The sequence below is a fragment of the Seriola dumerili genome, unplaced genomic scaffold (genome assembly GCF_002260705.1).
Source record: "Seriola dumerili isolate Sdu_G_001 unplaced genomic scaffold, Sdu_1.0 BDQW01000068.1, whole genome shotgun sequence".
Lineage (NCBI taxonomy): Eukaryota > Metazoa > Chordata > Actinopteri > Carangiformes > Carangidae > Seriola > Seriola dumerili.
In genome coordinates, this window is record NW_019174323.1 from 18126788 (window position 1) to 18140813 (window position 14026).

At 41.8% G+C, this 14026-nt stretch overlaps 1 protein-coding gene across 1 annotated transcript in view; it reads left to right on the forward strand.

The window, feature by feature from the left end:
* The first annotated feature begins 10356 nt into the window (after nt 1-10356).
* The window catches only part of dnah9 (dynein axonemal heavy chain 9), a 148784-nt gene continuing 145114 nt past the window's right edge, over nt 10357-14026 (forward strand). Inside the window, exons 1-5 of the mRNA XM_022742269.1 lie at nt 10357-10520; nt 11571-11767; nt 11860-12018; nt 12935-13065; nt 13201-13412. Coding sequence (XP_022597990.1) covers nt 10449-10520; nt 11571-11767; nt 11860-12018; nt 12935-13065; nt 13201-13412 — 771 coding nt within the window. The 5' untranslated portion in view covers nt 10357-10448. The remainder of the gene's footprint in view (nt 10521-11570; nt 11768-11859; nt 12019-12934; nt 13066-13200; nt 13413-14026) is intronic.

Here is a 14026-nt window from a genome sequence, read left to right on the forward strand (position 1 = left end):
CGGCTATTAGGAAGAGTTCCCTGAACCCGGCCAGGCCGACAGTTATGAAGCCCAGGTAAGGTGTCACTGCAGGGCTAAAACCCAGCGGGCCCTCAGTTAGAGCTGAAATTGAGGCTATTACATTACGGCGATTCCTGAGTACAATTTGATGCAATTTTAAAAGCAGAGAAAGAGGAATAATCACTTAATAAATAATGTTCTTAGAGGATTACAGAGTGGTTATTGAAAACTACCTCACGCTGTAGAACGGTAGTCTGCAGCACTGTGGACTTCTTCTCTTCTTTTCCCGCCTTTTTTTATGACTGGGTCACACCTCGTCTTTCACATGTCAACATCAAAACAGATCACAGCTCCTCAAATCAAAGCTTCCATTGGAAGAAAGACCGTTCAGCTTCCACTGTTGGATCAATCTCGTCCTCAGAACTCAACATTTTCCAAATATGTAAAAAAAAAAAAAAAAGAAGCCTGAAAAACTTTCCGCCTCTGCAGAGTTCGTCTCTCTAATGGTAGAAATTGTGATAATTGGTCAAGGATGAACTTTTTCTTCCACCATAAGAAAATACATTTCTATGCTATAGGTAATTCATCATAATTAACATCCTGTGTTTTCTGTTATCTCGAAAAAGATCAGGCTCGACATTTAAAAGATACAAAAACAGACTGATGTTAAACCTCAGTATCGAACTGTAGTGAAAACATGAAGAAATGCTCCTTCTTTGCTTTCTTTGACAGTTTGAGGTAAAACCATCCTGATGACCATAAAGCCGTACCAATCTTAATTTCCCCAAGTCTTTTACAAAGAAGCAAAGAAACACAACAATCTGAAAAACCATAAAGTTTACCATTGAATGAAGTGGTTGGTCTTCACTTTATCTTCTTCTCTGTGAACTCAAACTGTAATCTCTTTTCTTTAAACATGCAATAACTGATTATTATGGGATCTTGATATGCTAGTTGTTATCAAGCTGCTTATTTATACACACCTGCGGTCATGTCTCCGGTCACATGGTGAAGGTAAGTCCAGTATCCACTGTTTTCACCAGCTCCCTCCATATATGGATGTTTGGCTGATAAATATTTTGCAGTGGTCAGTGGGTTTTTTAGGATTTTGGGTTTTTCTTCTTTGGTGAAGATGTCATCAGTGATGCTACGAGAACGGTGGGAATGAAACCGAAACAGTAAAATTGTTTGAAACAATAATCTGAAATCTATATGGATCCAAAGCAGAGCTGATTCTCTGCAGGTTCTTCACTCACGTCATTCACATGTTTTTATGTGCGTTTTCAATTTGAGCTTAAAAAAACTTGGATGAAATAACAGAATTCACATAAAACAAGTCGAACATGGAACATGGAACAAACATAAACGGCATTTTTCCATCATGTTTCATCCTTGGCTTTAGTTTGACCAGCGTTCATCGGTTACGTCACCTCGCTGCGCCCTCTTCTTCTGTGGTGTTTTAATAGCAGCTGAATGGAGAAACTGCCTCCCCAGCTGTTTATTTATTCACCACATTTGAATGAAAACATCGTTTTCACATCGTCTTGTTTTCGGATTGTCTCGTGATCTCTCAGTAACATCCTGAAGGGAATTTCTTCTAATTTGGCACAAACATTCACTTGGACTCAAAGATGAACTGATGAGATTTTGGTGGTGAAAGGTCAAAGGTCGAGGTCACTGTGACCTCACAAAACACGTTTCTGGACATATCTCTCGATTTTATACTAATATCTAATTCTGACACAACAAAGTAAAATGATGAAGTGATGACATTTTATATCCAAGAGGTCAAAGGTCAACTTCACTGTGACATCATAATGTTCTGCAAAAACACTTCTGGCCATTATTGGACGCTGTAACTCATGAAGGAGAGACTGTGACCATGTTTAACTCGGCTGATTGGTGGAGGACACAAACATGAGGTGGCGATTCTAATTTTTATTAAAAAAATACTGATAATAGTTGTTTTAATGAGGGAATACACAAACCTCTGAAGTTATAAATGTTTATTAAAAATCTTCCTCTCGCTCTCTTTCTCTTTATATTAAGGAACCAGCTGTTAAATTGTACATGAAAGTGCTAAACTTTGAACCAACATCAGTCCAACATGTGCCTGACTATCCTGCTTAAAATGGGTTTCATACATACTAAGACTTCCATTAGCTCGCAATAATATGTGTGAAAAAACTTTACATTTATGTCATTCTGCTGGTCCCCTGACAGCCATTACTAACCCAATATCCTGTTTCAGAGTGAGCGAGCCTCCAGCGTGTTGCTTTTGGCCCCTCACCAAATCACAAAAGTATGAAAATTACCCATCCAGTCATGGCCTGCAGCTCTTTAAAAGCCATCAGCGTTCCTTCTGACAAACCTCCACACGGCTCCGAGGCCAGACCTGACTGGCAGAACACAGCTCTGCCCAACGCCGCCGCCGACCACAGAACCTCTCACCTCCTCAGGGGTCGTTTGGAGTTATTTGTCAGGCTGCACAATTCAACGACCGCGAGGCCTGGCGATTATGGCTCTGCAGAAAGCCCAGATAAACAGCATCAGCTTCCTCTCGCCTTGTTATCAGTTTTCTCATACACTCTGTGGCCTGTGCTTTACCCTGATGTGTCACATCAGGCTCAGAAATAGCTCGACATGTTGTCTCTGGGTGTTGCTGTCCTTCACAGCCCTGTAGTATACATATCTTTCATTGTAGCGGCCTCTGAATGTGTAAACTCAGACGGTCCTGGGAGGACCACTTTTGCTTTGAGAGCAGCGTAATGATATGTTGTCAGTGGAGTTCAGTGATGCTTTCAGAAAAGCAGCGTTGCCTCACATCTGACAAATACAAGAAAACGTTGCGAGAGGTCAAGTAAAACAGCCAAAGATATGAATAGTTCTCCATCTGATTTTACGCCCTCACTCAGACTGAGTCAAGTGTGATTAATGCTGCTGCTCCTGACGTGAAGTGAACAAATGAATCAAGCTCCATCCGAACCGAGAAGGAAAAGCATCATTCAGGAGCGTTCAGGATTACAGGCATTCCCCAGAGGCTGAGGTATTCGCCAGATTCCTCAAACACATTCATGCATGAACAGCGTCAGGTGTCAGGTGCTGCCTGCAGTCCTGCCAGCGTCAGGTTAGCAGCGTTCAGACCGTCAGACTTGGCAGCGTGGAGGGTTTGAGCGGCAACTGGCACCGCACCAGGAACCAGGCTTTCACTGAAACAGATGCTTGCCTTTATGAATTGTGGCATATCTTCAGCACTAGACTTTGCGTCACATTTCTCGGTTAGCCAGCTTTGCCAGGAATGACTTGGAACCGATGTATAAAAACTATCCTGCCGCACAACTCATGCAAATGTGAAATGTGTGTGTGTCTATACTGCAGATCGAGGCCGCTGAGGGAAACCGGATGCAAAATGAATCACATTTTCTGCGTCCACTTGTGGTCGCCGCGTGGTTTCGACTGCTGGTCAGTGAAACGACTTCCTTTGAAATCAAATAGTCCCAGTTTGCTCAGTGTGTTTAACCCTCATCACTGACAGAGCTGGTTTTACTTGGCATTTCATCGTCACATGTATGAGGTCATTGTCAGGCACGCAGGCATGAAACGTCTGTTTATCTCACAGACGTGTGTGTGTGTGTGTTTGAGGTTTTGCGAGGGCATGTATGTCAAAAAGAGCTGTCGGTGTGTTATACTGCAGCCCCCTCCTGTGGTTAATGAAAGTGCTTTAAAGTGTGGCTTACACACATCAGCCAGCAAGCCACAAGGTCATGTGTTGGTACAGTGTGTGTGTGTGTGTGTGTGTGTGTCAGACATTGTGCTGATGCAGAATGGCAGTGTGCATGGATGAAGGGTGGGGGGCTCCACAGTGAAACATGTTCTTGTTCTTGTAGCTTCAGACTTTGTTTCTGCAGGTTGTGCTTGTGTTGAGCTGCTGAGTCGAGGAAACTCTGCACCAGCACTGACATGTAGTTCATCTAAACCACTTTATTTACATGTTAAACTGAAATGCTAGCAGCTAACGGGCGACGTTTTGTTGTTCAGAAACACGGTGACGTCTGCTGCGTTGACTTTCTGACCAGTGACAGGGTCTAAGTTCAAAAGTCTGTCCCTCCTGTTCACAATAAATTCCATTTTACTTATAATTCGCCTTTCATTGAAATACTGTTGGGTAGTTTAATCTCCAGTAGTGCATCATATTCTGTGGATCATTATATATTTGTAGCGTCTCTAAATAAATCAGCTTTTCATGCGCTCAGACAAAAAGCTTGTTTACAACTTTGTGATGAGTCATTTTCCAGCTGAGTTTTTAATAGTTTATTTAGTTTAAAAAAGAAGTTGAATTTTCTCGACACATAAAGAAACAATTACTCCATCAGTTTATCACAAACATTCAAATGTGAATATAAATGTAACTCCACCACAGATGAGTAAGCGAACATGAGTGGTCAGGCTGTTTGGTTCTGTCCTGTGAGCACAGTTCACTTTTACTTCAGAGGAGCGAGGACGTGTCGACGGATCCTTTCTGACAAATACCAACTCTGTTACTTCTCCTGACTCGCATCCAGCTCCGTGCTCTCTCTCTGGTGCTGTTACACATCTGAAAGCAATAAAACAAGGAGAAGAGAATTTTTTCTTTAACAAGTTCATAAATACCTTTTTATACTGTACCTGTTTACAAGGTTTTATGTGGAGCTGAACTCTGCACGGCGGACTCAGGTTTGATGGAAAAACTGAACTGATGCACCAAGAGAAGAAGGAAAGCGCCATTACCATAAGTCTGTGATACCTCCAGGGACATTTCTTCAGTCTACTCTTCATATTCTAATATTATTATCCATATTCATGCTTTGAATTTGAGCTAACATGGACACAGATGTTAGGAAGGTATGCCGCATGACCAGAGGACAAGATGACTGCATCCGTCTTATTGAGACAGTTGGTTTGATGCATTCCTGAACTAAAAAAGGAAAACCTGTTTATATATATATTAATGAGACTTTAATAAAGACGAGTCTGCACTGTGACGAGCTTTGACCAAACTCAAGCCTCAAAGGAGGATGAGTTCATCTAAGAGCTTCACTGACCCCTGCTGGTCACAGCTGCAAATTACAATATTACCTAGCCTCCCAAACGGCACTGTAAGAAATGATTCTTGTGCAGATCCAAACACTTATTCACTGAATAATCATGTCAAAGAGTAAAAGCATCACTTTTTGTCATTACAGTAGAACGATTTCATCCTCCCTGCATCCAAGCATTTATCCAAAGAGTCACAATATCATCTGTAGACTGAGGGAGGCCTCTGGTCTCTCACACACAGCCTGGGATATAATTAAATCAAATTAATTAATTAACGTATTAGAACATCAGAGTAAAATATGCTCTGAAAAACTCACATAAAAAAAAGGAGGACACGTTGACGGCTTTCGACCAGAGCAGGGTCTTCTTCAGAGCATGGGTGGAAAGAGAAGTAACATGAGGGAGATGTCATGATTCCTTTCATAGACAGGATTTCTCCGAACCATCGGAGGACTGATGACATCATCACTTCCTCTGGATCCCTGATTGCAAAGACTAATAATTAAGAAAAGGATTTTTTTCTCATTCATAAATTCATTAAAAAAAAAAAAATTGTAAGATAAAAAGTGAAACACCGTTCAGACTTTTTCTCCGTCAGCACCGGACCCAGTGACCACGAGCAGAACCAAATGTTCACACATGATTAGTGCTGATCAATAATGTTGTGAGTCCCTGTCGCCATGTTGTGCTCCAACAGACTCACTTTAAAGATGGTGACATTCCTGGATTATGTATCCGGCGTGCCGCCACCCAGCTCGCCGCAGCAGCTCCGTCATATCACCCACCAGGCGGCCCCTTTGATTCTGAGAGGGAAACCCCGTCTGCGATGGTCTTCTGAGGTCTGTCATCCTAATCTTCAAAGTCCTTCAGAGGAACTGAACCTCCTTGGTGGCTGCTTCTGGACACACACACACACACACACACACATTCCCTGGAGGTCTATCACTGTGATTTGCAGTTCCGTGAGACAAAAAGACGTCAAAGAAAACTTTTGATGTCACATGGCTGATAATCCTGTTTCACATCCCTCCCCAGAATCCGGAGCAGACGACACACACTTTGTTTCTGCTGCAGCCAGATTCCATCAAACAGCTGTGTGTGAACATAAACATGTGGTTTGATCAGTTTTCACAGGGAAAAACAGACACAGACGACAGCCTCCAAGACGCATTAGGATTCTATTAAACTTGTTTTATCTGTGAGATGAGCGGGGGTGATGTCGGCTGAGACCCACCACTGAGCCCCAGGCCTCTGAAGTCTCACATCAGACGTGAAACCTGTTCCAAGGAGCAGGGAAAACTGAAACCAGGACCTCATCATATCTGGAGCATGACGTTTAAAAGACTTTGTTCCTCAAGGTAATCAAGATGGAAAAGGCCTCTGTCATGTGCGAAGGACAGTGGTGTCACCTTGTGGCCGACTGTGGTAATCACTTCTTTCTGAGTCCAGCAGCTCCTCACAGATAAAAACTATCATCCTCATAAACACACCAGGATCTCCATTAGTGTTAAATTAATAAAATGTTTTGTCTAATCAAATCATACCTAATGTGCTGATGATGAAGATAATAATGATGTTTTTTTAGAGGCAAACTTCCCGTTTCCTCAGCATGACATAAATTAATACAAATATTAGCCAGAATAATGATGCTCATCATAATTTAACCCAGCAGGGAGCAGCTGTAACGACCCCCCCAGAAATGTTTTAAGACATTTAAAATGATCTGATTTTAATTATAATTTGCATCTGAAATGTTTTTCTTTCACACATACACACACAAAAAATAAATAAACTAGTTGATATTTATTAAATCTATTAATATGCAAATATCTTTTTTAAGTTTTAACTCCCTCTCCACTGAAAAATGTGTTTTGCTTTTTGTCACATTTCTTGATGTTTAATCATTGTGGTGCAGAATGATGAGTTTCTCTTTGCACATTTTCTAGGACCCATGAACACCACAGCCTCACTGTGGGAGCTGCTCAGGGATTTTAAAAGCTCCTGCACAAATATTTTAGGTTCTGTAGCTTCAGAAAAGGGAAAATCTTTTTCTCTGCCACAGTTAAATGAAGAAAAAGACAAAACAGGAAGCAGAGTGGAAAAGGAAGGATAAACATGATGGTCCCTCTGTTTCTGATCATAAACATCTGATGCCCACTTATCAGTGTGCAGTGAAAGGAGCAGGGAACTCAGCTGATACTGAACAGAGCCGTGATCCCAGGCTTCACTTTAAATCCCTAAACTCTGTGATTGGTCCACTGCTCTCCAGCCAGCTGAATCCTCCCCAGGAAGATGTGAAGACTCTCTTCATGATCTTCTATAACAAAGGCAGTGGAGACGTGGCAGCACATTAACACAGCATTCAGAGAGTTTGATGTTGACTCCTGCTCTGAAATCTCTCTGATAACCTTGAAACAGACTGCTGCACTTTATAATTCACCCCCGGCCCCTCAGACTGTTTCCCACTGGGGGAGTCTTTCAGATATTTTAGCCACTGTTAACAGTTCTCATTTTTCCATCCATTTCTAAAAATGCCACTGTTTATCCACACTCCCTGGATCCTGTTATTTTAGACACAACTCTTAGCAGCTTTAGAAGAAAACATAGTAATAGTAAATGTCAAATACATGTCCAGCAAATCCAGTAAGAAGTATATTTGCCTCTGAAATGTAGTGAAGTATAAGGCAGCATAAAACTGAAATATTGAAATAAAGTAGACCTTCAACTACTGTAGGTAAGAATTATACTAAGGAATATAATCAGAGTAAATGTACTGTAACTTACTGAGAAATAACTTTTTAGTGAAGTAGGAGACATCTTGTGTTCAGCCGTTAAATTAAATGAAAAATATTTTTGCACATTTATAGATTTTGGATTTTTCAAAGACGAGTAAGCTAGGTGTAATTTTACACTTAAAAAAAATCCTAAATTTTACAGATAATAAATTTAATAAGTTTAAGTTTTCTAACAGTAAATTTCTGTTTTTTTTTTATTTTATTTTTTTTATTAAAAGTGAACAAAAGTCCGTAAAATTACAAAAATTATCTGTGAATTAACAGCCAAACTTCTATTTTAAGCATTATGCTTGGCAGGATACAGCAACATGAGGAAGGGTTGATGACATCACAAAGACTCAAAAAATAAGGTTTATTGCTAGGTAGGTTTTCACTTACAAGATATTTGGCTTGGTGTAGTATCAATTTAACGTATTCATGAATGAATGAATCAAATGACAATAAAAGACAAACACTTCAGTTAAGATGCGGTGGATCACAGTTGATCACAAATATCGATCAGCTGTCAGGATAGGTGCATGAACGTCTGCTTCAGTTGAGGACTGGTTTGAGTATTAAATTAACAATCTTCTATATGACAAATATTTTTTCTACACATTTTATATACGTCACGTTATCTTAACTTGAACTATCACAACGTCTCGATGGACAATGTATTAACTAACATTAACGCTGCGCATTACACTAACGCATATCACTTAAACTGGGTCACATGTGGAGAAACACAAACCAAACGTCGTTAGATTAACGTCGATTAAATTCACCTTTTTATTGGGCTTTGACTGAACACCTCCACGGGCTAACCCAGGTTGACAAAGGTTATCAGCCCAGCGGGGCCAGGTACCGTTAGCATAGCAATCGCTAAGTTATCAGCTAACGCTAGCACTAGCACTAGCTTGGTTAGCAAGGTGCATCTTCACCTGAACTGTGATATTAACAGGGATGCTAATTTTGGCTAGCAAAGAAACAGGCTTAAAACAAAATGTACTTACCGGAAAAAATTAAACCGCCGACTCCTCTGAGTGTCTTTGAGAACAAGACATTTTCAGGCAAACAACATGTTGGAGCTAACTTTGATGAACTGAAAACACAATGACATGGACAATGTCCGACACATCGCTCTGACGTCATATCCGGATTAACAGGCAGATCCCTCTGTGTGTCTATCTCGCGGTAGCCACGTCCTAAAACCACTCTGCTTTAACGTCTATTTTCTTTTAAATAGGACCATAATTTTAAAAAATGAACATCTTATTGTATTGAAGAAAACTTCAAACTAAAGATTTAGACCATAAACATGTAACGAATCAAATTTGAAAATACGTGTTGAGTGGGAGTGCTGCTGCTGGGTGTCTGTACTCCGCACTGCTACTCGGTCTCCTGTTTCCTGGATCATTTTAAATCCGCCAAATTCTTATTTTTGAGCGAATTTGAGTTGTAGGGTTTTAATGGAGAACTGGAATATTAGGAAAGGTCGGACGGAATCTGTTTGGTCACCTAAGAGAAGTTAAGTGAATTTATATGCAAAAATATCAGGTAAGAAAACATTTACTCTATTGTTTTGGTGATGTTGTTTGTATTTGTGTCGTTTATTTCGGATTAAATAATGCTGTAGACGGACAAACAAATGTCACTAAGTATGAATGTCTATACTGCGTCATTAACGTGTGTTAAAGTGAAAAGCTAACCGCGATTAGCGCGCTAGCCATAATAGCATTTTTTCAATGTAGAAGAAGCTAATTTTACTGTGTGTTGCTAGTATGTGTTAATGTGTCAGCTGGTTTAAAGCTTAAACAAACTGATGAGAGGTAAATGAGTAAAGTGACTGAGAAAACTGTCTTGTACACACTTGTACACTTAGACAGAGAGGACCAGGAAACACATTGAGAAGCAGAAGTCTTCTACAGAAGTCATTGTGTGGTAAAAGCTTCATGAGCTACTGTTATGAATTTGATTAATCGTCTACTGACTGTAGACCCGATTATCATTGTATAATTCGCACTCTGGTTGCAGTGGAGGTCACATAAAGGTCCCATGTTAATTTGTGTTTCACTACTCAAACTTTCACCACCCCACTTCCTCCACCCCCGAGACAAAATGCTGGCGGGGAACAATAGGTGTCAGTCAGCAGGAGGACGGACAGAGGGATGCCCTGGTCCTGGGTCAGCTCCCGGTCGCCCGTGTCCCCTTAGCAACGGCCTGATTAATGCAAACACAGCGTTGCTATGGAGGCCGAGACACAATCAGTTCATCCACTCACCCGGTGACCGACCCGGGACAGCGGAGCGTCCTGCGGACATGGAGGACTCACCTGCCGAGGACACAAGACTGGACTTTATAGCCGACTACGTGCTGAGGACTCTAAAGCTCAAACGGGACAAATGGCAGAAGTTCGTGTCCAGCGAGGAGAACCGGCAGGTGCTGCAGGACTTCCTGGACAGAGCCGAGCACGGGACCCTGGTGGTGTCTGTGACCGCGGCCGGACTGCTGCAGGCCGCCGCCGCTTTCACCGCCGGCTCCAGGAACAAGGCGGTCTACTTCGTGAAGCGGAGCAAAGCGGCGCTCAGGCCTGAGTCCATGACAGAGAAGCTGATCTACGGGGACTTGTCTTACGCTCCACTGGATCAGTTTTCTGCTCTAGTTGAGGAGGTGAGCTGCAGAGCACAGTGTGTTAATGATTGGTAGATACAGGGACGAACCACAGCTCAACTGCAGAGATGACAGTTTTAAAATCAGATAGAAAACTGTCACCTTGTCACAGACGTAGATATTACGCAGCCAGTAGTCCAGTGTAGTAAAGTACATTTACTCCAGTACTGCAGCTACTTAAAGTTAAGATAAGATAAGGTAAGATAGGATTTATTAGTTCTGCAGTAGGAAGATTTGCAGTTTTACAGCAGCAAACTGTACAAAAAATGCAAAATGAAAATATCAAATACTATAAAATTAAAAAATATATATATATAATCATACATTGTATTTATAGCTGCCTTTCAAGGCACTCAAGTTGCTGGTGGAAACACTATGTGAAGGGGGAATACACATGAGACAGGATTAACCAACCCCCTCCCACCCCAACTGTTCTCACTATGTGTAAATAGTTTGTAGTTCTGGCAGTGGCGATGCTACTAGACTGTGGGGGGGTTCAGGCAGATACTTAAAGATGTCCCCTAAACGCTGCACCTGCAGACTAACACATTGGGGTTGGGGCTACAGCAGTGCCATGTATACTGTCTATGGGAAGTTTAAGGCGGTTATAGTTGTCATTTCAAAATGTGCCAATAACATGGGCCATCGGGGGCCCCTTTTCATCTTAGAGGCCCCCAAGAAATTAAATGTTTTATACTTCTACTAGTATTATCTACTCCACCACATTTATCTAGTACATTATCTTCATCCTGACCAGCTAGGCTAGATAAATATTAAGTCAGTTTATTTTAAGGTTATATGAGCACAATTCACTCTAATAATTAAGGCTTTAAAACTAGATTTCCAAAATATGAGCCCTCAGGATTAGGTGTCTAAATCTACAATTAATTAAATGACCACAGACTGATTTCCATGCAGCGACCTGGAACCTCAGGCCTGATATTACCTTTACCTAAGTAAAGGATCTGAATATTTCACTTAATTCAAAAGTTTTCTCCAAACAAACATTTGTCCAAACTGCAAAACTCTTATTTCCTCCCGCTCTCTCAGGTGGTGGCCCCGCTGCTCTCTAACAGCAGGAACCACACTGAATGGCCCAAAGTGGTGTCTCAGGACGTCAGGCGCCACGTCCACTCCCTCAAGACCAATGTGTTTGTGGTGTCGGGCCAAGTCCAAGGCAAGACTCTGCTGCCGCTCCCAGCGGGTTCCGAGAGCGTGGAGCAGGCCGCCCTGGAGACAGACAAAAGGTAAACAAACAGCCGGGACAGAATGGCTCACGTCAACGGATCATTTGTCCCGTTTGTACATTTTAAAATGGTTTACTTATGAAACATCACAGGGGGGAGATGGTGGATGAGGCCATCATCCACTCCTTGGAGTCAGCGGTGATTGAGTGGAGCCATCAGATCCGCGCCGTCCTGAAGAAAGACTCCTCCGAGGCGCTGCTGGAGGGAAAGAGCCCCACGCCTCACACAGAGCTGCTCTTCTGGAAGAACAGGTCAGCACCTCTGCTTTCACAGACGCTAAGCGTCCGCTGAGAAACACTTGTTCCAGCGTTGTGACTGTGTGAAAATAACACACGTCCCTGCAGGACCTCAAAGTTGAATTGTTTTGTAAGTTTTTGCTGGTGCTACTAATTATTGGATTTTCTGAACACCTGTGCTATCAAGGGAAAAAAAGTAATTTGAAGCCAAGTGCTCTCTTCTTCCTTTTTTTTTTAATAAGTAGCAGAATTATTTCCTATGCAGCTAATATCCTCCACCATGTGTTTCTGCTTTGTGACAAAAACTTGTTTGCTCTCTGCTGGAGATCTGCACAGATGGAGTGCAGCCACGCTCTTGATAAATTCAGACTTAACCTGGCTGTGATGTTGAGACTTTCACGCCACTAAATTAAAACCGGTTACACGTGTACCAGTTAATACACTGGTTTGAAATTGGCTGCAATTAAATATTAACATTCAGTAACCGGCAGGTGGAGCTGTTGCGTAGCTAACTAACTGACTAGATGGATGTTAGCTTGGTGAAAGCTAAGGTTAGCATATATTAGCAGCTAATAGGCTTTGAAGAGTAAAAGTGGTCACTAATATTTGATGAAAATTATGTTTCAGTCTAAATATCTCTTTTGGGGATTATAGTATAATTGTATTGTTGTAATTTTGTGATGTTTCAGGTGTTTTTTTTTAATATTTGTAGGTTTTAACAAAAAAAAATGATGTAATGAAAAATATTGCATATGTCTGGAAATATGTGATATTCAATATTATCGTATATCAGGGTTAGGGTTAGTTAAAAACTAAGTGGTAGTTCAAAATAAGACCTTTACACAGAAAATTAGCTGGTGCAGCTTAGTCCTGTGTTCTTCTACAAATGTGACAGAAACCTCTTTGTCCTCCATCTTTTTTCTACTTGAAGATATGCAGATCTGGAGTGTATCCACTCCCAGTTAAAATCCTCGAAGGTGAATAAGATGGCGATGCTGCTGGATGCTGCGGAGAGCAGCTATTTCCCAGCTTTTACGAACATGCAACAGGACATTCTTGCAGGTAATCAATCTAAACATCTGATGACAGAGAAAAATGTAATTAGACTTGTGTAGCATGCGTCTGGTTGAAGTATGATTTAACATGATTTATCGTCATCTCCTTTTTCAAACATGGTATTTTATCTCTTCTTGTCAGCCTTGGAGGAGGCGAGGGACATCTGCACCTACCTGAGGCCCCTGCAGCGGCTCTTTGAGGACATGGAGAGCGCCGAGTTCCCTGATGTCAGGGGCCAAATCGGCCCTTTGATGCACACAGTGTGTCTGGTGTGGGCCAACTCCAGATACTACAACACCCCGGCACGCCTCATTGTTCTGTTGCAGGAGACCTGCAACCTCCTCATCCAGCAGGTCAGCAGCAGCAGTTTCTCTTCTCTGTGTTGAGTCCCAAGAGCCTGTTTTGTTTAGGTCTTTGTTGCTAAGTAGTTATAACTGTGGTGTTTCTGAACTGCACCTGTCAGAGGTCACCTGTCAGCACAAAGCAGGCGAGTGGTTTCTGTCTGTGAAGTTTCACTGTTTGTGAAAGCCATTTTTCTTTTCTCAGTCATGAAGGCTTCCTCTGTTCATGCTATCAAATCCTCCATTGTTCAGTTCCTTTGTGTTCAGTTTATTGGAAGCAAACCTCTGTTTTTGCTGCTGGAAATGTGAGTGAATCAGAGAACTTTTCCCAGGGAAGACTAATGAGCCAGCAGTGTTAGATTAACCCTCTAGAGGAGCCTGGGGCAAAACTGAGCTGTGGGCCCCAATTCACAGCCCTCTCCAAAGTTCCTCTCACTCTCTGTGGATTGTGTGTGTGTGTGTGTGTGTGTGTGTGTGAGAGAAGATGTCAGAGTACTGTCAGCCCAAAAGCAGGCGAGTGTTTTGTCTGTGAAGTTTCACTGTTTGTGAAAGCCATTTTTTTTTCTCAGTCATGAAGGCTTCCTCTGTTCATGCTATCAATATCCTCCATTGTTCTGTTCCTTGTG